Source organism: Prionailurus viverrinus, chromosome A2 (genome assembly GCF_022837055.1).
Source record: "Prionailurus viverrinus isolate Anna chromosome A2, UM_Priviv_1.0, whole genome shotgun sequence".
NCBI lineage: Eukaryota > Metazoa > Chordata > Mammalia > Carnivora > Felidae > Prionailurus > Prionailurus viverrinus.
This window is the reverse complement of record NC_062562.1, coordinates 19,075,744-19,103,022: the sequence shown is the minus strand read 5'-3', so window position 1 is coordinate 19,103,022 and position 27,279 is coordinate 19,075,744. Positions and strand designations below refer to the sequence as shown.

The 27,279-nt window shown below is 36.5% G+C and overlaps 1 protein-coding gene across 3 annotated transcripts in view; it reads right to left on the bottom strand.

Annotated features, from left to right (window-relative positions):
• The window catches only part of DOCK3 (dedicator of cytokinesis 3), a 580,531-nt gene that overhangs the window by 400,286 nt on the left and 152,966 nt on the right, over positions 1-27,279 (bottom strand). For all 3 annotated transcript variants that reach the window (XM_047849906.1, XM_047849909.1, XM_047849907.1), the window contains one exon: positions 7,970-8,025. In XM_047849906.1, the coding sequence (XP_047705862.1) occupies positions 7,970-8,025 (56 nt within the window). The remainder of the gene's footprint in view (positions 1-7,969; positions 8,026-27,279) is intronic.

The following is a 27,279-nucleotide window of genomic DNA, read 5'->3' as shown; positions in this document are numbered from 1 at the left end:
TTGGCTATTCCTAATTTAAATCATGCCACTAACTTCCCACAATTTAAAATAAAAAATATTTGTGTTTCATAATGTAATGATGTTATATAAATGTGCCAAAGTGTCTCTTGTATACTAGGCCCTGTATTATTTACTTCTTCACAGCAAGAGAGCACCATTAGCTCACAGCCCACCAGTGCCAAAATTTTACATCCAACTGCTTCTAATATAACCCAAATAAGCATATTTTTAGCCATTTAGAGCCTGTCATTTTACATTAATAAAGCTGCACTCAATAACTGCTATTCACAGTTTAGACCCACCCTGGACTATAAAAGATCATAAGCTACTGCTATTCTATGGTGCTCTTTGACCCAGAGATTTCCCATCATGCAGCTAAGTAACATAATCTAGATACATAAGTCCCTTCTCTCCCAGGGGTTCCTGTGCCCTCTTCCTGTTATAGGTATGGCCCTGCGCTGCCGGGAGGTCTCCAGCTGTTAGGGACTTACCTTTACAACCCGTCAAAGTTCTGCCTAAATAAAGCTCATATGTTCCTTCCATCTTGTAGCCATATCTTTTTTCTTATCAGCCCTAAAATCTTCAAATTTACTACAAATTTACTATCTTCAAATATACAAATGTATATTTTTTTCAGTGAAACTTTACAAAAACTGGTGGATCATTTTAAGAATGAGAAAAGCCAGGGGCGCCTGGGTGGCGCAGTCAGTTAAGCGTCCGACTTCAGCCAGGTCACGATCTCGCAGTCCGTGAGTTCGAGCCCCGTGTTGGGCTCTGGGCTGATGGCTCAGAGCCTGGAGCCTGTTTCCGATTCTGTGTCTCCCTCTCTCTCTGCCCCTCGCCCGTTCATGCTCTGTCTCTCTCTGTCCCAAAAATAAATAAACGTTGAAAAAAAAAAAAAAAATTAAAAAAAAAAAAAAAAAGAATGAGAAAAGCCAGATGTGAAGAAAAACTTTAAAAGCTAACTGAAAACTATGTAAATTTTAAAAGTCCCCACAAGAAAATTTCCATAGCCTATTCAAGTAATTTAATTCCCTGTCAACCAAATAAAAAACAAAAACAAAAGCACTTCAGCACAAATGGTACAAGTTTTCCAAGAAGCAGATGATATATCCTAAGAAGCATTGAGAGCACAGGGTCATCTTTTCCACAGGTATGGCAGGATACAATGAAGAAGGCACGTGATAGAAACACAATGCATGTTCACTGATTGAGGCCTTTGTTCTCGGCTACTATTTACTAAGGTAGAGCCCCAAGCCCTGGTCTTGCTAATCATATCATGCGCTAGGAGGACCTGCAGGAGAAATATGATCGTTTTAATCCACAACACCACCTATGTAGTATTGCAATCTAAAATGCTTAAGCTGAGGCTAACCAGGAAAAAACATTTATTTGTTTGTTTGTTTATTCATTTATTTAATATGAAATTTATTGTCAAATTGGTTTCCATACAACAACCAGTGCTCATCCCAACACGTGCACTCCTCAATGCCCATCACCCACTTAGGAAAAAACATTTAGGCAAATACAAACTGAGGGACATTTTGCAAAACAACTGACCTGGGCATTTCTATGGTGCTCTTTGACCCAGAGATTTTATGTAAACATCATAAAAGGAAAAAAGAACACACTTATCAAAAATAGAATGGACCCAAATAAATAAATCACGTGTTTGAGAGAGGAGAAATCACAACCAACACCAGATAAATACAAACAATTATGAGAATATTTTGAAAAATTATATGTCAACAAACCAGAAAATCTGGAAGAAATGGATATAAAATCCTAGAAACGTATAAACTACCAAAACTGAAACAAGAAGAAATAGAAAACTTGAACATATTGATATCTAGAAAAAAAAACTGAATCAGTAATCAAACATCTCCAAACAAACAAAAGTCCAGGGCCAGATGACTTCACAGAGGGATTCTACCAAACATTTAAAGACGAGTTAATACCTATTCCTCTCAAACTGTTCCAAAAAATACAAATGGAAGGAAAACTTCCAAACTCATTCCATGAGGCCAGCATTACCAATTCCAAACCAGATAAAGACAACACTGAAAAAGAGACTTTTTGCAACAAAATATTAGCAAACTGAATCCAACAGTACATTAAAAGAACCATTCACCATGATCAAGTGGGATTTACTCCTGGTTTGCCAGGGTGGTTCAATATTCGCAAATCAAGCAGTTTGATACAAATTGAGCATGATACACTGCGCATGGAGTCTGAAGATTGTCTCCATCTCTATCTCCCTCTCTCCCTCCCTCTTCCTCTCTCCCTCTCTCTTTCTCTCTCCCTCTGTCCCTCTCCCCTGCTAAGATGTTCTCTAACATAACATAACATAACATAACATAACATGAAATAAAACAGATAAGAACCATATGATCCTCTCAAGATGCAGAAAAAGCACTTGACAAAGTACAACATCCATTCATGATAAAGACCCTCAACAAAGTAGGTTTAGCGGGAACATACCTCAACATAATAAAGTCCATATATGAAAAACCCACAGCTAGTATCATCTTCAACGGGGAAAAACTGAAAGCTTTTCCTCTAGGGTCAGGAACAAGACAGGGATGTCCATTCTCACCACTGTTATTTAACACAGTACTGGAAGTCCTAGCCTCAGCAATCAGACAACAAAAAGAAATAATAGGCATCCAAATTGGCAAAGAAGTCAAACTTTCACTATGTGTAGATGACATGATACTCTATATAGAAAACTCAAAAGACACCACCAAAAAACTGCTGGAACTGATACACAAATTCAGTAAAATCTCAGTATACAAAATGAATATACAGAAATCTGTCTCGTTTCTATACACCGATTATGAAGATTTAAATTTTTTTTTCATTCAGTATAGTTGACACAGAATGTTACATTAGTTTCAGGTGAACTACATAGTGATTCAATTTCTCTATGTATTACACTATGCTCACCGCAAGTGTAGCTATCATCTGTCACCAAACAACACTATTACAAAAGCATTGACTATATTCTTTATGCTGTACCTTTCCCCCCCATGACTTATTTATCTCATAACTGAAAGCCTGAAAATACTTAATTTTTTGACTCCTAGACCATACCCCCACCAAAAAAAGCAATCAAACAAAAACAGCTATAAAAAGGACATTCTTGGGAAAATTAGGGATATTTGAATATGAACTAGATATATCATAGTACTAGTATCAATGGTAAATTTCTTGAGTGTAATAATTATATTGTGATCATGTTAAAGAATTTCCTTTTTCTTAGAAGACACATACTCAAATATTTAACAGTAAAGTATTAGAATGTCTAAAACTTACTCTCATGTTAAAAGCAAGGCTGGGGAGAGAACATGAGCTTAATATGGCAAAATGCTCGTAACTACTAAATTCAGGGGAAAGGATATAGGTGTTATTTATATTATTCTTGTAATCTGTGTATAGATTTGAAATTTTTCAAAATAAAAAATTAGGTAAGAAGAGTCTGATGATTTTTAAAAAAGGATTACATAGAAGAATTTATCCCAAAACCAAATTATGTTGCCATCTGCCCTTCAGTTATGGTTATAAGAGTCTTAAGTCTTTGGCCCGTGAGTCTTTCCTGTATTCTACTTCCTCTTCTTTCATTCTCTCTAAAATTTCTTCTTATTGGGTTTTCATTCTTACTAGTCTACCCCAACTGCTCCTAACTAGATCTTCAATCTTACTCAACAACACCAGACATATTTGATTAGTCCATCCTCTAAATACTTTCTTTGCTTGGTCTCCAAGACACTACTGTTTCATTTCTCTACGTGCCTCATTGGCCACAACTTTTTAGATTCTTCTGATTCTCTTCTTCACTTTATCTTTAAACATTACAGTTCCCCAGTATTCTGTCTTCGCCTCACTTCTCCATCTACAGAAATTCCTTTACTGTTCTCATCCAGCCCCGTAGTTTTAAATACCATTTGAATGCTGATGACTTCCAAATCTATGTTTGAAGCGCCAAACTCCTCAGAACTCCACATTCATGGTCGACTGCTTACCTAATATCTCCACTTGAGTCTAAGAGTCATTTTAAACTTAACATGTCCAAAATTGAATCCTTTGATTTCCTCCCCAAAATATATCCCTTCCCAAGCTTCCACATTTCTGTGAATGGCAACCACATCTCCAGAGTTATGAAGACAAAAAACCCTGAAGTCATCTTCAATTCCTTTTTTGTCTACTCTACATGCTCAACAAATACTGTCAGCTCTAACTTCAAAATATATGGCACCTTACCACTTCTCATCACACCAGGGAATATGTGAATCCAAGCTATCATTCTGTCTTCCATGGACCTCTATAGTATTCTACCAAGTCTCCTTGCTTCTGACCTTTCCCCACTATAGTTCTAGTTTCAACAAAGCAGCCCAGAATAACACTTTTAAAATTAAAAATATGTCCCTTCTCTTTCTGAAAGTTTTTAGTGACTTCCATGATCATTCAATAAAAGATAACACCCCTGACATAGCCTACAAGGCCCTACAATATTTATTCCTTTGCTGCCACTCTGGACTCATCTCCTTTTACTGACGTCACCTTCACACACTGTAGTGAAACTGTCTACCTTACTCTACCTGAACAAAAAAGGCACATTTTGCACATAAAGGATTAGAGTAGAGATAAAGCTCATGGATTAAGGGCTTGGAATAGGAGTCAGAGAAGAATGATGAAGGGAGGCCCAAGAGGAAGAATGGAACAAGAATAGCCATAGAAATTAAGGAAGAAAAAGGATACCAAAAAGAGATATATCATCAATGTAATATTTATAAGAGTGGGGGAGAAAAAATGATAAAGGAGAATTAACTCATAACAGGGAACAGAGTAAAAATACCATGTATTTAAAAAATGGGAAATCACATTAACATATTATACTGGCTATTTCTGAATGACAGTATTCTTCTAACATCCCTTGTTTTCAGATGTTTACGCTTTGTTATGGCTAGACTATCTCACTTTTGCCCTATATATCTTTAGTTTGGTCCTTTATCCAAGGGCATAGCCCTTATTTACAGGGTATGTTCCTTTAGCAATCTCAACAAAAAGTCCAAAATACTTTCCCAAGGCCCCTATAACTTGCCAGTCCTTGAACTCTAATATTTTTTTCACCAATATTAAGTGGCTGGTGAAGTCTATTCAGTTTGCTAGCTGTACTCTCTAAGATTCCTCAACTCTTACATAGCTCAAAAGAAGCTAGAACTAACTCAATTACTTAAGGGGAATTTGCAAACAGATTAAGACCCTAATTCTCTGAGGTTCTCTTCTCTCCAGGTTTTAACCTCTTACTTTCCAATCTCCCTGAGAGTTCCAAACTCCAGCCTGTTTCCTCATCCCTGAAAGACTACCACTTTCTGTTTGGAATCTGCTCCACCAGTTGACAGAAAACTGAAAAATTCTCTGTGGAAAAAAAGCCAAAATAAACATGAACTCTTCCTGTATGAATCCCTTCCTTCAAGGATCAAAATTCCCCAAGATCCTCCAAAATTTTAAAGAGACAAAGAGAGAGACCGACAGAAAGAGAGAGACCAAGAAACAAACACTTAACTATAGAGAATTAACTGATGGTTACCTGAGGGGAGGTGGATGCAGGGAGGGGTCAAATAGGTGACGGGGATTAAGGAGGGCACTTGTGATGAATCACTACATTCTACACCTGCAACTAATATTACACTATATGTTAACTAACTGGAATTTAAATAAAAACGGGGGAAAAAAGATCCTCCCTACATTGATTGCATTTCAGTACCTAAAGACAATTTTTTAATACTTTCTTCAGATTTCAGAAATATTATTTAGGACCACCAAACTGTGGGAGGTTTGCCTACTGAATTGATTCTACGTAGCTTTCTAAAATTTACATCAAAAAAACGATTTCTCTGCTTCCTTAGAGAAAGTGTGCTTCCAACAAATATGGCTGCTCTGACTCCGAAAAACTGAGAACAAACTGAGGGTTTATGGGGGGTGGGAGGAAGGGGTGGGTGGGTGATGGGTACTGAGGGCACCTGTTGGGATGAGCACTGGGTGTTGTATGGAAACCAATTTGACAATAAATTTCATAATAAAAAATTTAAAAAAAGAAATCAAACCAATTCTCTTACACATTAAAAAAAAAGAAAAACAAATATGGCTGCTCTGTATAATTATTTAAGCCATATCTCCTTTGCCTTCCAGAAACAAACTGAATTGAGGTAGAGATTTTTCTGCTAACAAAGTGGTCCTTAATTTCCTTTACAACTATTATAAACAGGGAACATTGCTCTTGGATTTAAGATGAGTCCCTGGTTATCAATCAGGAAGTGTATTATTTTGCTAGCATTTTCTGAGGTACTCTATTTCTAGATCCCTAAACATTCTATCTCCTTGTCTCATCTCACTTCCATGCAGTTTCTGTCAATTTCAGCTCTTATCAGTCTTATTACTGAACTAAGTGTTATAAATCAGGGGCATTATTTTTGAATTTTGTATTTTTGCATTATATTTTGCATTTTGAGGTGAGCTATTCACATTCAGAAATTATTATTCACATTATTAGTACTTTCAGGAATATATGCCTTCCTGGTCCAGGTCTAGACACTCTCTCTTCCTTTTTCCACACAACTTCTATACAGTCTTGATGACTTTGGCAATCCTTTCCTATAAATTTGAGATAGACTATTTGTTGCAAACGTTCACTAAAAGAGGATTTTCAAGTTTCATTTCTCTATATCCGTTTGTCTTTGATATTTTATAAAAGAAGAAGGAGAATAAAAAAAAGGTATGCTGATCGTGCATTCATATCAGAATCTTCTTACAGGCTTACTATTCCTCAATAACAAATTTTATCTTAGAATGCATACCAGTCACCTAATAATACCTCTCATCTCTAAATCCACCCTTCTAGGCACTGACTCTGAGGCTGGGATTTGCCAACTTTGCCTCACAAGCTCCTCTGTCTACTGGGGGCACCTGAAAGATACTGGGGAAAAGGAGATAAGAAGAAGTGTTTCTTGCTGTTCTATACACAGTTCCTAACCAGAGAAAATAGGTCCCAGCCTCCAGTTGTTATTGGCATTCCCAGAAACAGCCTCACTGCCGTTCTTCATATATACCAGCAACAGCCATGTGATGTTCTTACTCCTCAGATGTTTGAGCTCCGGTATCTCAAGACCCATCTTCTCAGATCCTGAGTTCTAGTATCCCCAGCCCATTATCTTTTGTATCCCCAGCCTACAGAGTATAGACTTCTTTCTGTAGTTATTATTTTTGGTTACATCAGTATTTCCTCTTTTTTTTCATTTTCAAACATGTATGTAAACAATAACCCATATTAAATTCTACCTTGTAAAGCGACTCATAAGTTCTTGTTTCCTGATTAAGCCCTAACTAAACTCTGATGCTTACTCAACCTCTGTTCAAAAACATTATTTCTAGTACCAAAAGCTATCACACTTATATAGTACCTTAAATTTTATATTTTAAAATGATAAATTCTGGAAAATAAAATCACAATTTTATAATAACACATATTTATTACTTTTAAAATTAGAGCATGACAGTAAAGAATTTCTAAAAGTCACAATGTGAATGTGCAAAAACAACAAATGTTAACACTTTGATGTATTTACATCTTGCTCTCTTCTATTCAGAGATTGTACTTGTTATCCTATCAGAACCTATTCTCAAAGTAATAAATAAATTATTAAAAACATACTGCATGCATTATGTTTTTAGAAAATTCACAACCCAGGTTACCTTTCAGGTACAGAAGAAAAGATATTAAAGTTGTCAGTATTTTAAGAAATAGTTATATTCTCAGAATTATATATTATATTATATATGATAAAGCAAACTTATTTTTGGCAGGAAAACATGTTAATAGCATATTTTATACTACAAACCAAAATGAAAAAAAGCCTTCATCCACAATCTATAAAAATTATGAATAAATTTAGTAAGGCCAACTACTCACCCCCTATTACTGACAATTGCCTTTTTCAAGTGAATATAATTTACAGGAAAGATACCCTGTAAAAGAGAAAAGATTTCCCATTAGAAAAAGCAATTTCTGATTAACATCACATATATACTAAAATAGCAGCCAGATTTCAGCATGGAAATCAACAATACAGTAGAACTCTTAATGTAGCAACCACTTTGCATATTAAGAATGCAAAACTGCACAAACTATACACATTAGATAGGAATTTCACTGTCATTTGCACTCAGAGTCTATCTTCAGGTGAAAACTGTGATCTTAAGCAACAACCAAAAAGATTATTTTAAGTTACAGATTGGAAATATTCCACCTAATCACTCTCAGGATATAGACTTATATACAAAGTTTGGCATGTATCTACAAAACTATCCCCTAACCAACAACTTATACATTACCCAGCTCTGAGCTAGAGAAACAATTCTCGGACTCTGACAAACATTTATATTCACCAGAATGAACCAATTTGGAAGTTTCCATAAATATTTCTCTTTTTATTCTTTCTAAATAGTTTCCATTTTGATATTTGCCATAATTTGATTTCAATTCCTAAGGTACAAAAAGATGTATTGTTTTAAAAAAAATGAAGTTTTGCAATCAGTGTTTCGTTATTTTTCCCTGATGTATGAATCCCTTCAAATACAACACAAATGGTCTCAATTCTTTTATATATACTCTTTGGCCCACATCACTACCAAAAATAAATCTATACCACACAAGGCCATCAGCAACTACACTACAGTAATTCATTTTATAGTTTTCAGTATACAGATATTTCACCTCCTTGGTTAAATTTATTCCTAACCATCTGCTTGTTTTCAATCCTATTTTGAATAGCACTGTTGCCTGCATTTCTTTTTCAAATATTTCATTGTTAGAGAGTAAGAAACACAACTAAATTCTGTGTGTTAATTTTATATCCTGCAATTTTACTGAATTAACTGATTAGTTTCAGCAGGTTTTTGGTGGAGTCTTTAGGATTTTCTAGATATATCAAATCATCTGCAAACAAATACAATTTTACTTCTTCCTTTCTGATTTAGATGCCTTCTGTTTCCTTTTCTCACCTGACTGCTCTGGCTAGGACTTCCAGTACTATGTTGGCCAGGAGTGGTGAAAATGAGGATTCTTGTCTTGTTTCTCATCTTAGAGGAAAAACTTTCATTTCAAACCCATTTACCATTGAGTATGACATCAGCTGTGGGTTTGTCATATGATGGCCTTTTTTATGTTGAGATATGTTCCTTCTAAACCCACTTTTCTGAGAATTCTATTCATGAAAGGATTTTGTATTTTGTCAAAATGGTTTTTCTGCACCTACTGAAATGATTACATGATTTTTATCTTTCATTCTATCAATGAGGTGTATCACATTAATTAGTTTGATAATGTTGAACCATCCTTTCATTCCTTGGATAAATCCCATTTTATCATGGCATAAAAGCCTTTAAATGTACTATTAAATTTGGATTGTTAAAATTTTTTGAGAATTTTTGCATCTGTATTCATCAGGGATACTGTCTTTGGTTTTCTTTTTCATTTAGCATTCTTATCTGGCTTGGGTATCAGGGTATTACTGGCCTAATGAACTCAGCCTGGAAGTGTTTCCTCCTCTTCAATTTTCTGCAAGAGTTAGAGAAGAATTGGTATTAATTTTTTAAAGTTTGGTAGAATTCACCAGTAAAGTCATCAGGTCCTGAACTTTCTTTGTTGGAAGAATCTGATTGCTGATGCAATCTCCTTACTCATTACTGGATCATTAATATTTTTTTTTTATTTTTTCCTGATTTATCCTTAGTAGGTTACATGTTTCTAGGAATTCATCCATTTCCTCTATATTATCCAATTTGTTGGCAAATAATTGTTCATGGCATTCTCTTATAATCCCTTGTATTTCTGTGGTACCATTTTTTTTTTTTTTTTTTTTTGGTGAGAGAGAGAGAGGGCAAGCAAGGGAGGGCAGAGAGGTAGAGGGGGAGAATCTTTAAAGTTTTTAAAATATTTATTTATTTGGGGGAGCGCACAAGCGGGGGAGGGGCAGAGAGAGGATCTAAAGCAGGTTCTGTGCTGACAGGCCAACAGCAGCAAGCCTAATGCAGGACTCAAACTAATGAACCCGCAAGATCATGACCTGAGCCGAAGTGGCTCAAATGACTGAGCCACCCAAGTGCCCCAAGGGAGAGAGAATTTTTTTTTAATGTTTTATTTTTGAGACAGAGAGAGAAAGAGGTGGGAGTGTGAGCAGGGGAGGGGCTGAGAGAGAGGGAGACACAGAATCCAAAGCAGGCTCCAGGCTTGGAGCTGTCAGTACAAAACCTGAATCGAAGCTCAAACCACGAACTGCAAGATCATGACCTGAGCCAAAGTCAGACACTCAACCAACTAAGCCACCCAGGCACCCCAAGAGAAAATGTTAGGCAGGCTCCACACCCAGTGCAGAGCCCCACGTGGGTCTCTATCTCAGGACCATGCAATCATGACCTGAACCAAAATTCAAGAGTCGGATGTTTAACCAAGCCACCCTTCTGTGGTATCATTTTTAATGCTTCCTATTTTATGTCTCATTTTGAGTCTTTCCTTTTTTTCCCTTTAATCTAAGCGTTTGTCAATTTTATCTTTAAAAAAAAAAAAAAAGACAGCTCTCAGTTTTGTTAATCCTTTTTTTTTTAGTATTTATTTATTTTTGACAGAGAGAGAGACAGAGTGGGAGCAGGGGAGTGGCAGAGAGAGAGGGAGACACAGAATCCGAAGCAGGCTCCAGGCTCTGAGTCATCAGCCCAGAGCCTGATGTGGGGCTCAAACTCACAGACCGCGAGATCATGACCTGAGCCTAAGTGAGACGCCCAACCGACTGAGCCACCCAGGCGCCCCTGTTAATCCTTTTATAGTTTTCTGGTCTCTATTTCACTTTTCCAACTCTGATCTTTATTTCCTTCCATCTGCTGAATTTGAGCATAGTTGGTTCTTTTTCTAGTTCACTGAGGTGTAAAGTTGGGTTATTTGACATTTTCTTTTTTCTTATTGTAAGGCATTGATTATTATAAAATGGTCTCTTAACACTGGAGCAACCCATAGGCTTTGGTATGCTGTTTCCATTTTCATTTGTATCAAGATATTTTTTAATTTCCTTTTTGATTTTCTGACCCACTGCTTGTTCAGAACTGTGTTGTTTAATTTGCACATATTTGTGAATTTTCCAGTTTTCTTCCCATTATTGATTTCTACTTTTATACCATTGTGGTCTGAAAAGATACATAGTATAATTTCAATCTTCTTAAATTTGCTAAGTCTTGTTATGTGGCCTATCATATGATCTATTCTGAAGAATGTTCCATCTTCAGTTGAGAAGAATGTATATCCTGATGCTGGTGAATGAAGTGTTGTATCTATGTCTGTGAGATACATTTGGTCTGAAGTTCAGTTCAAGTCAAGTGTTTCCTTGTTGATTTTGTCTGAATAATCTATTGCTGAAACGGAAGTAATGAAGTGTCCTTTTACTATTGTATTATCATCTAATTTTCCCTTCAAATCTGTATCTGTTTAATATATTTATTACATACTAATATATTAGTTTTTGATGCACCTATAGATATGATTGCTATATCTTCCTGATGAGCTGATTCCTTTATCATTATACAATGACCTTCTTGGTCTCTAGTCAACAATTTTTATCTTAAAGTCTATTTTACCTGGAGTAAATATAACTACCTATGCTCTCTTCTGGTTTTCACTTGCACAAAATATCATTTCCTATCCCTTTACTTTCAACTTATGTATGTCCCTAAAGGTGAAGTAAGTCTCTTAAAGGTGGTATGTAATTAATAGGGCCTTGTCTTTTAATCATTCTAGCTACTTTAGGCCTGTTGATTAGGGAATTCAATTCATTTACATTTAGAGTAATTATTGATAGGTAAAGAATTACCATCTTGTTGTTTCCAGTTGTTCTATAGCTGCCTTGTTCCTTTTTTCATCTCTTGGCTGCCTTCCTTTATGAACTGATGATTCTCCATGGTGGTATGCTTTGATTCCCATACCTGTATCTTCTGTGATTCTACTATAGGTTTTTGCTTTGTGGTTATCATGGTATTTATGTAACACAACTTGTAACAGTCTATTTTAAGCCAGTAACAACTTAATTTTGATCATATACAAAAACTCTACTCTTTTACTCTCCCCTGCTCTTACTGTTTTCGATGTCACAATTTACCTATACTTTGAATTATTAGAGCTATAGTTTTTTAAACACTCTCATCTTTTAACACTAGAGCTAATATATCACCATATTATAGTATTAGAGTATTTTGAATTTGAGTATATACTTACCTTTACCAGAGTTTTATATTTTCATTTTTTCATGTTACTAATTAGGATCCTTTCATTTCAGCTTGAAGAACTCCTTTCAGCATTGCTTGTAAGGCAGGTCTAGTGATGATAAATTCCTTCAGCTTTTGTTTAGCTGGGAAGTTTGTATCTCTCTTTAATTTCTGAAGGACAGCTCTGCTAGGTAAAGTATTCTTGGTTGGTGTGGTTCTTTTTTCTTTCACCACTTGGAATAATTATCTCTCTCTCTTCTGGCCTGTAATATTTCTGCTGAGAAATCCACTGACAGCCTAATCAGGGGTGGGAGTACTTTGTAAGTTACAAATTTTGTTTCTCTTGCTGCTTTTAAGATCTCTCCTTGTCTGTAACTTTGACAGTTTTATTATAATGTCTCTTAGAAGGGATTTCTTCACGTTCAGTTTATCTGGTGGCCTATTAACTTCATGAACTTGGATGTCCGAATTTCTCCCTAGATTTGGGAAGTTATCAGCCATGAATATGCTTTCTGCCCTCTTCTTCTTCTTCTTCTTCTTCTTCTTCTTCTTCTTCTTCTTCTTCTTCTTCTTCTTTTAGAACTTCAATGATTCACAAATTGGTCCTACTGATAGCTGCCAATGATCATAAAGGCTTTCTTCACTCTTCCTCATTTTTTTTTCTTCTTTTCTAGTCAGTTCTCCTCTGACTGGATAATTTTAAAGTTCCTATCTTTAATTTCACTTATTTTTTTCTTCTGCTTCATCAAGCCTGCTGTTGATGTGCTCTACTGCATTTTTTTTACCATTTCATTCATTGAATACTTCAACCCCAGAATTTCTGTTTGGTTCTTCTTCATTATTTCTAATTCTTTGATAAATTTTTCATTTTGTTAATGTATTATTTTCCTGATTTAAATGAACTGTCTCTCTGGGTTTTCTTTAGCTCATCAAATTTCCTTAATACAGCTCTTTGAATTCTTTATCAGAAAAATTGTACATCTCCATGTCTTTGGATTAGTTACTGGAAAAAATTTTATGATCCTTTCGTGGTGTTTATTTCCTTGGTTTTTCATGTTTCTTGGAAGTTTTGTGTTATGGTGTTCACATTTGAAGTAGCAGTCACCCCCTCCAGTCTTTACTAATTCCCACCAGGGTAGAAATACCTTCCAATGTCCCTCCTAGAGACTCTGCAAAATTCTCAGACCTTCCACGAACCCGCTCCAAGCTTCTTGCTCACTTTTGTGGCAGAATTCTTCAGCACGTATGCCTTTATTGATCCTATAATGCACCAGGTTGAGTGCTGACAGCCTCTCTCATGTTTTCCCAAGAGTGGCACTAAAGCTCAAGTTTGTGGTCTCTGGACTACAGACTCTGTGTGCTTTCTGTATATACTCATGAGCAGTGTTCCAAAGCTGGCTCTTGCCACCACCTTAAAGAGTATGCACAGTAAGCCAGCTACAGTGTGGGCGGGTGTGTGTAGGTGAGACACACAAAGCACTGAGGATGTCTATGGGCCTATGGGGGAATCCGGAGTGGGGGGCTTTCCCAGAAGTTAATGGGTGGGCTTCTTGATAGAGTCTACTGCACAGTAGGCTCTGCGTCTATTTAATGCCACCCAAAAATTCTACGTGCCACTTTCCCAAACTCTTTCCACCTCTCAATCATGGAACTCCCAATTTAGGACTCTGAATATGGCAAGACAGAAATGAGCCTCTCTGGCAGCTGGAAAAGCTGGATGCTCACTTTCATGCTCTCTCTTGCCCTCAGGGAGAAATCATGGGTCTAAAAAGATCTCCTTTGGTCTTTATCTATTGCTACCTTTTGGTAAAGTTGACGCAGGTAAAGTGAAATTATTCCTATTACCCACTCCAATGTCAAACTCTTATTTTCTGCTCCAAAAGAGTGCTGGGTCTTCACCTATAGAAACCTATACATCAACAAATGTTTCCTCATCCAATGGTTACCCAAGGGTAACCAAGGGTCTGAAGAACCCAAGGGCCTTCAGAAGCTCCCAGATGACAACACAGTCACCTCACGGTACACAGCTGACTGAGGTCTGTATATTACTCAATGCACAGTTGGGTGAGACTTCTCTGGGTCCCCTGTGTACAGAATATTTGTTGTTGAGGGTGAGGACAAAAACTAGGGACATCTTATAGCACCCTGATGCTGACATCAAGTCTACCAGTAATGCATTTTATATTTCAGCCCATAATAAAAGATAACCTATACCAACAGGAAATCCTAATACAGGGAAATATGGACTTAAAACGGATAAAACACATAACTGCATGTAACCAAAACTAAATGATGACAGCCCATTATCTATAAAGGAAGAATAATAAAAAGTTAAAAAGATACAGGATTAGCATGTGCTTCCAGGAAGATGAATAAGACATAGTTTTCACCATTCCTCCTAAGTACAATGAAAAACTCCGGGCATTATAAATATAACAGAGACATATATGTAATATATATGTAAGTATATAGATATTTCACACATATAACATGTATAACATATACAAAGCATATGATATATATCATATATTAAAAACTCTAGACATAAATACATCTTATAAAAACAGGAAGAGTCTGAAAAGTAGAGGGGAAAGGTGGACCAACTAGGGACCTTGGGATGCAAGAAAGAAGACAGTGGTGAATTCCCTAGATTTTCTTTTACCTTATACATCTGCTATTTGAATCTGATAAAGCTAGAAACCTAGAAACACCAATAGGCACAAACAAAAAAAAGAATGTTCTCTCTAGTCTTAAGAACCAGGAAAGAGTCAGCATGTCAACAAAGAAAACTTTTCAATAATAACTACTACATTGCTTCCAAACATCGACCCTCTCCCCCAAAAAAGCTGTGGCCCAACTCCCACCCACACAAGGAAGGTCAACTGGAAAGAATGGACTTCTACCTTTATTGGGCTATAATAACACACCTGGACCTTGCAATGGAATAGTGTCTGAGAAGGCCAAGTTAGGAGTCAAGACTTTCTACCCAAGTGGGCAATAACAAGCCCCCACCACTCAGTGGCAGTGGAGCCCACCTGAACTTCTGCCCCTAATCAGCATTAATGAGACTCCTCCATCATTCCACTGTGGTGTCCAAAGAGGCCTAAGACAGAGTAGGAGCTTTCACCACTGCTAAGCAGTAACAAGACTACCACCCTCCTCCTGGTGTCATCAGAGACCACATGGGGAACAGAAGGCAATGCTTTCCAGCCACTAAATAATCAGTGGAAGACTACTAGGAAGGTACAATTCCTACACCTAATCAACAATAACAGGAGTGTGCACCCTTCAGTGTCAATGGAGGCTGAGTGGGTAACATGGCCCTCAGCCCCCACTTAGCAATAATGAGGCAAACCCTCTCCTTCTCCTACAGCAGCATTGTCAAGAAAAGCCAAATAAAACAAAAGGCTTAAATAAGAAGCAATATCTCATAACATAATGCCCAAAGTTCCAGGTCCATACCAAGAACCAGGAAGATCTGAAATTGAATGGGAAAAAAAAGCAATACATGCCAACACAAAGAAAACAAAGATATTAGAATTATCTGAAAATATTTTAAAGGAGCCATCATAAAAATGTTTCAGTGAGCAATTACAAATATGCATGAAACCAATGGGAAGAAAAAAACTACAGAGTCTCAGCAAAGAAACAAAAACATTTCAACAAAGAAACAAAAATGTTGAATGGTCTAAACAGTAGAATGGAGGAGGCATGGGAAAGAAGCAGTGAGCCATAGTCAGAAAAATTTGAAATAACACTTGGAATGTGATATTATGATGTAATAAGAAATATATATTTCTTCATCTCCAGTCCCTAACACAAAAGTTTCTAAAACTCTTTGAAGGATAGAAGCATCTTTTGTTATTCATGATGAGTCCCTTTCAACCCTACTGGGGATTATACTAATGAGGTGACCCTTGGTGGGCCCCCAGATAGCTTCAGAATGGGAGATGCCAGAGGAATCATGCAATTAGAGGGTCGGTACTTTCAGCTCCACTCTCCAACCCACAGGGAGGAAAGAGGAGCTGGAGACTGAGCTAATCACCAAGGGCCAGTGATGTCATACATCATGCCTTCATAATGGAATTCTGATAAAAACAAACAATAGGGTTTAGAGAGCTTCCAGGCTAATGAACACATCAAGTTACTATGTCAAGAAGGACATAGAAGCTCCATGTCCCAGTCTACAAACCTTGCCGTAAGCATCTTTTCTATTTGGCTGTTCCTAAGTTGGATCCTTTATAATAAACTGATAATAGTAATTAAGTTGTCTTCCTGAGTTCTGTGAGCTGTTCTAGCAAATAATTAAACATGAGAAGGGGATCATAGGAACCCTCAATTTATACTAGTTGATCAGAAGTATAGAAGTCTAGGACTTGAGATTGGCATCTGAAGTGAAGATGGTCTTGTGGGACTGAGCACTTAACATGTGGGATCTGACCCAGAGTTAGTGCCAGAAATGGACTGAATTTTGGACACCCAGCGGGTATCCAGACATCTGTAGAATTGGTTGTTGGTGTGGAAAACCCTGCAACTTTTTATTTTAGAAGTGTTGGGAGACTAAACAATAAAGAGAAAACAGACTTAAAAAAAAAAAGAGAGACTCAGGGACCTGTATGACTATGGCAAAAACAAAACAGAATCTAACATTCTTATTATCAGGTCCTAGGAGGAGAGAAGAAAGAAAAAAGGCAAGGCTTAGAATGTACATGAACAGAACAAATCCTAGTGACAATATGAAGCAATAAGAACTCTCACCCATTGCTGGTGAGAATGCAAAATGGTACAGCCACGTTGGAAGACAGTCTGGAAGTTTCTTATAAAATTAATATACTCTTACCATACAATCTAACAACTGCATGCATTGGTAATTACCCAGTGAATTGAAAACTTATGTCCACACAAAAACCTGTACACAAATGTTTATAGCTGCTTAATTTGTAAATGCCCAAACTTGGAAGCAATCAAGATATCCTTCAATAGGTGAATGAAGAAACAACCTATACTCTATCCAGACAACAGAATATTATTCAGCAATACAAAGAAATGAGCTACTGGGGTGCCTGGCTGGCTCAGTTAGTGAAGTGTGTAACTCTTGATCTCAGGGCTGTGGGTTCAAGCTCCATGTGGGTGTGGAGACCACTTAAAAAAAATAACACCTTTAAAAAAATCAAAAATAAATAAATGACCTATCAAGCCACCAGAAGACATGGAGGAATCTTAACTGCATGTTGCACAGAGAAAGAAGTCAATCTGAAAAGTCTACAGTCTATATGATCCTAAGTAACATTCTTTAAGAGGCAAATTATAGAGGCAGTAAAAAGATCAGTGGTTGCCAAAAGTCCTGGAGGATAAGAAAAGGGATGAATAGATGGGTATTTTTAAGGCAATGAAACTATTCTTATGAGACTGTAATGATAGATACATGACATTATGCATTTGTCAAAACCATAAAACACAAAGAGTGAACCTTGATGTAAACTATAAATAATATTAGGAGTGTATAAATACTGGTTCATTAAATGTAATAAATGTACCACACTAATGCAGAATGTGAATAAGAGGAGAAGCTGAAAGAGGAAGGAGGGCTCCATGTACTTTCTGTACAATTTTTCTGTAAACCTAAAACTGTTCTAAAAAATAAAGTCTAATAAAACTTAAAATTTTTAAAAATGACAGAAAACTTCCCAAATTTAGCAAAAGACAAAACCTCCATATTGAAGAAGCTTACCAAACCCCAAACAGAATAAACCAAAAGAAACACATACCAAGACACAACATACTTACATTTCTGAATACTATAGGGAAAAGAAAAGAAAAGAAAAGAAAAGAAAAGAAAAGAAAAGAAAAGAAGAGAAAAGAAAAGAAAAGAAAAGAAAAGAAAAGAAAAGGAAAAAAAGTAGCAAGAGAGAAACAATACCCAACCTCAAGTGGAAAAAAAATTCAAATGACAGTGAATTTTTCACTAAAACGAGAGAGGATGAGCATCACTACTCACAGTAGCCAAACATGGAAACAATTCAAATCTCCATCAACTGATAAGCAGACAAATATACTGTGGTATAGTCATAAAATGGAATGTTATTCGGACATAAAAGCAATTAAGTACAAATATATGTCACATCAATAAATAATCTTGAAAACATCATACTGAGTAACAGAAGTCAGACACAAAAGGCCACGAAAGTATCCAGAATAGGCAAACCCACAAAGACAGTAGTTGTCAAGGGCTGGGGGGAAAGGGGAATTGGTATAAGGGTTCATATTTGGGGTGACAAGAAGATTTTGGAATTAGATAGTGGTAATGGTTGTAAAACACTAGGAATGTACTAAATGTCAACACAGAAGATACTGTGTTATGTGAATCTTACCACTATTTTTTAAATTTTATAATATAACTGTAAAATTTTAAATTTTATAATACCAAATATTTTTAAATTTTTATTAATAAAACATAAGGAACAAAAGGAAGTGGCAAAAAGTTCTCACTGCTGAAAGAAAATAACTACTGGGGTGGCTGGGTGGCTCAGTCGGTTGGGTGTCCAACTTCAGGTCAGGTCATGATCTAGCAGTTTGGGAGTTCGAGTCCTGAGTCAGGCTCTGCGCTAACAGCTCAGAGCCTGGAGCCTGCTTCGGATTGTGTGTCTCCTCCTCTCTGCCCCTCCCATGTTCATGCTCTGTCTCTCTCTGTCTCTCAATAATAAATAAATGTTATAAATTAAAAAAAAAAATAACTGTTAACTTAGAATCCTATACCCCCTGGAAATATTCTTTGGGAATGAAAGAGAAGTCAGGAGATTTTCAGATGAAAGAAAACTAAAAGAATTTGTTACCAGCAGATCTAGCCTAAAAGAAGAGAAAATTCTCTAAATATAAGAAAAATGGTAAAACAAAATAATCTTGAAACATCAGGGAGAAAGAAAAAAGAAGGTAAGCAAAAACGTGTGGAAATATGATTGACTTTCATCCTCTTGAATTTTTAAGATTATGTATGATGGTTTGAAAAATTAAAAATTATAACAGTATCTGTTGTGGTTCATGTATGAGAAAAAATATTTGACACACTTGTAAAGAGAAAAGTAAACAAATATAAAGAGAGACAAGTTTTCTACAATTCACACAACCAGAAAAATGGCAATTCCAATACACTGTAATGAGTTCCTCATTCACAATATAATACCTAGGAATAACCACTAAAAAGATCTACAAAGACATATACTCAAAAACACTACAGATACATTAAATTGGAATTCTCAAGAAATGCTCTGGGGTGCCAGGATGGCTCAGTCGGTTAATCATTTGGCTTCGGCTCAGGTCATGATCTCATGGTTCATGGGTTCAATCTGCATCAGGCTTTGTGCAGACAGCTCAGAGCCTGAAGCTGCTTCAGATTCTCTGTCTCCCTCTCTCTCTCTGTCCTCCCCACCCCCCACTCTCTGTCTCTCTCAAAAATAAATAAAAACATTTTTAAAAATTTTAATGTTCAAGTAACCCACAAGGAGGAGGAAAAAGAAAGCAGAGAAAAGAATAATAGAAATAAAAAAAATAAAGGGGCCCTTGGATGGCTCAGTTAGTTAAGTGTCCAACTTCAGCTCAGGTTATGATCTCACAGTTCGTGAGTTTGAGCCCCGTGTTAGGCTCTGTGCTGACAGCACAGAGCCTGGTGCCTGCTTTGAGTTCTGTGTCTCCTTCTCTCTCTCTGCCCTCCCCTCCTCACATTCTCCCTCTCTCTCAAAAATATATAAATATTAAAAAAAAATTTTTTTAATCAAAAAATAAAATGGAAGACTTAATAACAAATCAATAATGACATTAAATGTAGATAATCTCAATAAATTAGTTAAAAGACACACAGCCAGAGAAATTATAAAACATGACCTAATAATATGTTGTTTACAAAAAACTAACTACAAATTTAACTATAAATACAACATCCTAGGCAAATTAGAAATATAAGCATGAAAAAACATGCAAAAGTTAATGAAAAAAAGCAATAATTAATATTAAAATAGATGCCAGAATAATTTTTTTCTTCTGACACAAAAATGGAACATTATATAATGATACAAAGTCAATTACCAAGAAAACACAGCAATCATAAATGTATATGCACTAAATAATAGAGCTACACAATGTGTGAAGCAAAACTGACAGAAATAAAAATAGACAACTCTACAATTATAGTCAGAGACCTACAGAACTAAACAGAAAAAGAGCAATGATAAAGAACTCAACACTACCACTGACCAATAGGATCTAGTGGCATTCACAGAATAATCCACTCAACAAAAGCAGATACACATTCTTTTCAAGTGCACATATGACTCATACCAAGATATATCATGGGCAAAAACACAAATGTCACAAATTTAAAACAATCAAAATCATACACAGAATGTTTCCTTCAACCACAATAAAATCAAACTGGAAATAAATAACAGAAGGATAACAGAAAAATCTTCAAATGCTTAGATATAAAAAAAAATATTCTAAATAATCCATGCATCAGGGGCACGTGGGTGGCTCAGTTCATTGAGCATCTGATTCTTGATTTTGGCTCTGGTAATGATCTCACAGTTCATGAGATAAAGCCCTGAGTTGTGCTCTGTGCTGAGAGTGCAGAGTGTGCTTGGGATTCTCTCTCTCTACCCCTTTCTCTCTCTCTCAAAGTAAATAAACATTTAAATAGTCCATACACATCAAAGAGAAATTTTCAGAGCAAATAAAAATTCCACTGAACTGAATTAAGATGACAATATAATATATCAAACTTTTGGAACACAGGTAGAGAAATGCTGAAAGGAAATTTATTGGCATTAAATGCATATATTATTATTTTGTTGTTTGTTTCAACTTTTTATTTACATTGTAATTAGTTAACATGTAATGTAATATTGGTTTCAGGAGAAACTTCAGGCTCATCATAAGTGTCCTCCTTAAAACCCATCACCCATTTAGCCCATTCCTTGCCCACCTCCCCTCCAACAACCCTCAGTTTGGTCTCTATAGTTAAGAGTCTCTCATGGTTTGCCTCCCTCTCTTTTTTTCCCCTTCCCCATGTTCATCTGTTTATTAAATTCCACAGGAGTCAGAATGACTAAAATTAACAACTCAGGAAACAACAAATATCAGTGAGGATGTGGAGAAAGGTGAACCCTCTTAACACTGTTGGTGGGAATGCAAACTGGTGCTGCCACTCTGGAAAACAGTATGGAGCTTCCTCTAAAAGTTAAAAATAGAACTACTCTATGACCCAGCAATTGCACTACTAGGGATTTACCCAAAAGATACAAAACTACTGATTCAAAGTGTCACGTGCACCCCAGTGTTGATAGCAACATTACCAAAAATAGCCAAATTATGTAAAGAGCCCAAAAGTCTATCAACTGATGAATGAATAAAGCTGTGGTATGTGTGTGTGTGCTTGTGTGTGTGTGTGTGCTTGTGTGTGTGTGTGTCTATGTAATAGAGTATTAGTCATAAAAAACTGAAATATTTCCATTTGCAATGGCATGGATGGAGCTAGAGTGCATTATGCTAAGTGAAATAAGTTAGAGAAATACAAATGTATATATTGACTCAGGTATGATCTCGTGGTTCATGACTTTCAATTCTGTGTCATGAGCTGCGGATTCTGTGTCTCCTCTCTCTCTCTGCCCCTCTCCCACTCATATTTTGTCTCTCTGTCTCTCTCAAAACTAAATAAAACATTAAATTTTTTAAAAAAAAAGGAGAGGCTCCTGGGTGGCTCAGTCATTTAAACATCCAACTCTTGATTTCAGCTCATTCGTGGGACTGAGCCCCACTTTGGGCTCTGTGCTGTCAGATTCTCTCTCCCCCTCTTTCTCTGTCCCACCCCCATACATGCATGCATACACTTCCTCTCTTGTGCAAAATAAACATTAAAAAAAAAAAAAAAAGGAAAATGCATGGGGTGCCTGGCCAGCTCAGTCAGTAGAGCATGAGACCCTTGATCTCAGGCTTGAGTTCAAGCCCCATGTTAACCACAGAGCCTACTTAAAAAAAATAAGTAAATAGAATTTTTAAAATTTTTTTCAAAAATTAAAATAAAAAGGAAAATTGCAAATCAATAATCTAAGCTCTCTCCTCAAGAAATTAGAAGGACAGGTACCTCAATGGCTCAGGAGATTGAGCATCCTACTCCTGACTGGCTCAGGTCATGATCTCAGAATTGTGGGATCAAGCCCCACGTTGGGCTCCATACTGAGCACTGAGCCTGCCTAGGATTCTCTCTCTCTTTTTCTGCCCCTCTCCCCCATTCACACTCTCTCCCTAAAATAAATAAAAATGAAAAAAAAGAAATTAGAAGGAAAAGAGCAAAATAAAACGAAAGTGAGCAAAAAGAACAAGAGAGTAAAAATCAACAAAATTTAAACAGAAAAACAACAGAAAAATCAAGGAGATATAAAGCTGGTCTTTGGAAAGATCAACAGGACTAATTTATTTTTTTTATTTTTTAGCATTTATTTTTGAGAGAAAGACAGAGTGCGAGAAGGGGAGGGACAGAGAGAGGCAGACACAGAATCCGAAGCAAGCTCCAGGCTCTGAGCTGTCAGAACAGCTGGCTCAAACCCACAAACTGTGAGATCATGACCCGAGCTGAAGTTGGATGCTTAACCAACTGAGCCACCAGGCGCCCCATAACTAATTTCTACCAAGACTAACAAAGAAAAAAACATATAAGACACAAGTTATCAATATCAGGAATGAAATGGGATATTACACATACATTAAAAGGATAATAGAGGAATACTTCAAAAACTCTACATACATAAATAGATGACATACATGAAATGGATCAATTCCTTTTAAAATACAAACTACCATAACTCAATCAATATAATATATATATATATATATATATATATATATATATATATATATATACAGTTAGTCATTGAATAACACAGGGTTGGGGCACCAATCCCCCACACAGTCAAAACCCGATATATAATGATGACCTCTCAAAAATTTAACTATTATTAGCCTACTGTTGACCAGAAGCCTTACTGACAATATGAACAGTCAATTAACACATATATTGTATGTTATATTATAGAGTGTATTCTTACAATAAAGTAAGCTAGAGAATAATATTATTAAGGAAATCAGAGGGAAGAGGAAACAAATTTACAGTACTGTATTGTATTTATCAAAAATTCACATAGAAGTGGACCCAGGCAGTTCAAACCCATGTTATTCAAGGGTTAACATAATTTGACTAGCTTGACTAGACCTATAACTATTAAGGAAACTGAATTCATATTTTAAAACTCCTAAGAAAAAGATTTTCATACCTAGATGGCTTCACTGCTTCATTCTATTAAATGATTGAAGAGTGAACACTACTTCTACACAATCACAAAAGAGAAAAATAAAAACATTTTGCAATTCATTTTATGAAACCAGTATTACTCTGATACCAAAATCAAAGATAGTATAAGAAAACTATAGCCTCATATCCCTCATGAATATAGATATAAAAATTCTTAACAAAATGTTATCAAATAGAACATCCAATATATAAGAGTTATGCATGAGTTTTATTTTAGAGATGCAAGTTATTTTCAATATTCAAAAACCAATCAATGTAATCTACCAAATTAAATCTAATGAAAAAAAACCACATAATAATATTAATGCATAAAAAGCATATGACAAACTTCAACACCAATTCATGACAAAAAGAAAACTCTCAGGAAAAAAAGCAAAAAACATCAGAGAAGTACCATAAGCAAAATGGAGAAGGAGTTCTCTATCATTTTCCCACCAATAAACTACTTTTAATAATCAACCACAGACAAGAATGACCTTGTGGAAGTTCAGAAGTTCCAGCACACTGTTGGAGAAAAAAAGCAAATCTGAGACTAGATGCACTGAAGAGGGTAAGAAGAACAATTTCACTTTACCTGCATTATCCCTCACGAGGCAGCCCAGATCACTGCCAAGATAGAACTTCTAGATCTGTGATTTCTTCCATGGGGGAATATGAGAGCAACTGAGTGAGCACCTGGCTTCCTCAACTTTGTGGGATGCTGCTGAAGAGGCTCATTTCTTTCTCACCCTATCCAGAATACCGAAGTGTACTACACAACTGTAGGGCAAGAAGGGGCTAGGAGAGCAGTCAGGGCTCCCAAAAGACATAAAAGGATCCAACTAATCACTTTACAGGCTCCATCAAGAAGTCTATCCATGAGCCAATGGGGACACCTCACCTGTAAACCTTCCCAACTGGTGCAATGGCACCTTCAACATGCTGTGCACCTCCCAACTCCCCAACTCCATGGCCAGCTCCTTGTGTGTACCACCAAGGGCAACAACAAATGTAACCCTTTGTAGATGGTTTCTGAACACATGCAGAAAGTCACCCAACTCCTTAGGACTTGGAAAAAGCACAGAAACTTGAACATTCAGCACCACTTTAGGTAAAGCAAACAAGAGACTGTTAGCAACTGGCCTGATTTTACAGGATTGAGAGAATGCACACAATCTTGAGAAATCCATTCCAAAAAGGAGTATGCAGTGTGGAGCAGGTACCTTCAAAAGAAAGGTCTAAGATAGCTTCAGAATACCCATCCAGGATGACAAAAGGTATTTCTCTACCAAAGACAGTGAGTAAAAATGGAGGAAGTGACTGCTTCTTCAAACGCAAAAAAAGAAATGCAAGACTTCAAGGAACATGAAAAATAAAAGAACCATGATACACCAAAAGAACACATTTTTTCTAGTAACCAAGCCCAAAGAAGCAGATATGCAATTTGCCCAACAAATAATTCAAAGTAGTTGTTTTTAAAAAGCTCAGGGACTGGGGCGCCTGGGTGGCTCAGTCGGTTGAGCGTCCGTCCGACTTCAGCTCAGGTCATGATCTCGCAATTTGTGAGTTCAGGCCTCGCGTCAGGCTCTGTGCTGACAGCTCAGAGCCTGCAGCCTGCTTCCAATTCTGTGTCTCCCTCTCTCTCTGCCCCTCCCCTGCTCATATTCTGCCTCTCTCTGTCTCTCAAAATTAAATAAATGTTTAAAAAAATTTTTTTTAATAAAATAAAATAAAAAGCTCAGGGACTTACAAGAAAACACTTCAGAAAGACCACTAAACAAAATCAGGAAAACAATACACAAACAAAATGAGTTCAACAGATACACAGAAATCATAAAAAGAAAACAATTTTGGAGCAGAAGATTACAATAAATTAAATGAAAAATGTAAAAGAAAGTGCCAAAAGCAGACTACATCAGCAGAAGAAAGAATCAGCGAGATTAAAGATAGGAAGTCTGAAATTATCTAGCCAGAAGAGAACAAAGACAAAAGAATGAAAAAGAGTAAAGAAAGTCTATGTGAATTATGGGATGCCATCAAGGGAAACAATCCATGCATTACTGCAGTTCCAGAAGGAGAAAGGAGAAAAAAAGGAACAGAAATCTGATTCAAAGAAATAATGGCTGAGAAGTCCCCAAATCTGGGGAAAGATCTGAATATCCAAGTTCATGAAGCTAAGTCTCCTAAAAATATCCAACCCAAAAAGATCAATTCAAAGACACATTGTAATAAAACTGACTAAAATCAAAGACAAAGAGAATTTCAAAAGCAACAAGAGAAAAAAAAGTTTGTAACTTACAAGGTAACCCCCATAAGGCTATCAGCAGAATTCAGCAGAAACCTTGCAGGCCAGAAGAGAGTAGGATGATACATTCAAAGTACTGAAAGAAAAAAATTGCCAGCTAAGAATACTTTACCTGGCAAAGATGTCCTTCAAAACTAAAGGACAGAGAAAGATTTCCCAAGGCAAACAAAAACTGAGAGGGTTCATCACAACTAAATCTGCCTTATAAGAAATGCTGAAAGAAGCTCTTCATGCAAAAATGAAAGGACACTAACAAATCAGTAACATAAAACATATAAAAATATAAAACACACTGGTAAAGGTAAGTTTATAAATTCAGAATTCTCTAGAACTGTTATATAGTGGCATATTAATCAATTAACTCTAGTATGGAGTAAAAAACAAAAGTATTAAAAATAACTACAGCTACAGTAATTTGTTAAAGAATACATAATATATGAAAATGTAAACTGCAACATGAAAAATATAAAATGTGGGTAGGAGTAAAAGGGTACAATTTGTATATAAGATTGAAGTCCAAAATATTATCAGCATAAAACAGACTGTTAAAAGGTGTTTCATATAAGCCTCATTGCAACCACAAAGAAAAACCTACAACATTCTAGCTAGTACAAAAAGGTAAGAAAAGTAATTAAAGGCATCCAGATTGGAAAGGAAGAAGTAAAATTTTCATTAGTCATAATGACATAATATCTGTGGGAAAAACCCAACAAAATCTTCTTGCCCCCTAAATAATAGAACTAAATGTGTTTAGCAAGGTTGCAAGATATAAGGTCCATATGCTAAAATAAACTGTATTTCTATATACTAGCCATGAACAATTGGAAATTGTTTTGTTTTTAAAAAATAAAAGAAACTGGGGCGCCTGGGTGGCTCAGTCGGTTAAGCGTCCGACTTTGACTCAGGTCACGATCTCGCGGTCCGTGAGTTCGAGCCCCGCGTCGGGCTCTGGGATGATGGCTCGGAGCCTGGAGCCTGCTTCCGATTCTGTGTTTCCCTCTCTCTCTGCCCCTGCCCCATTCATGCTCTGTCTCTCTGTCTCAAAAATAAACGTTAAAAAAATTTTAAAAATAAAAAATTTAATAAAAGAAACTGCTGAAAAAAACCCTACAACAGATATTCAAAAGGTAGGGGCGCCTGGGTGGCTCAGTCGGTTAAGCGTCCGACTTCAGCTCAGGTCACGATCTCGCGGTCCATGAGTTCGAGCCCCGCGTCCGGCTCTGGGCTGATGGCTCAGAGCCTGGAGCCTGCTTCCGATTCTGTGTTTCCCTCTCTCTCTGACCCTCCCCCGTTCATGCTCTGTCTCTCTCTGTCTCAAAAATAAATAAACTTA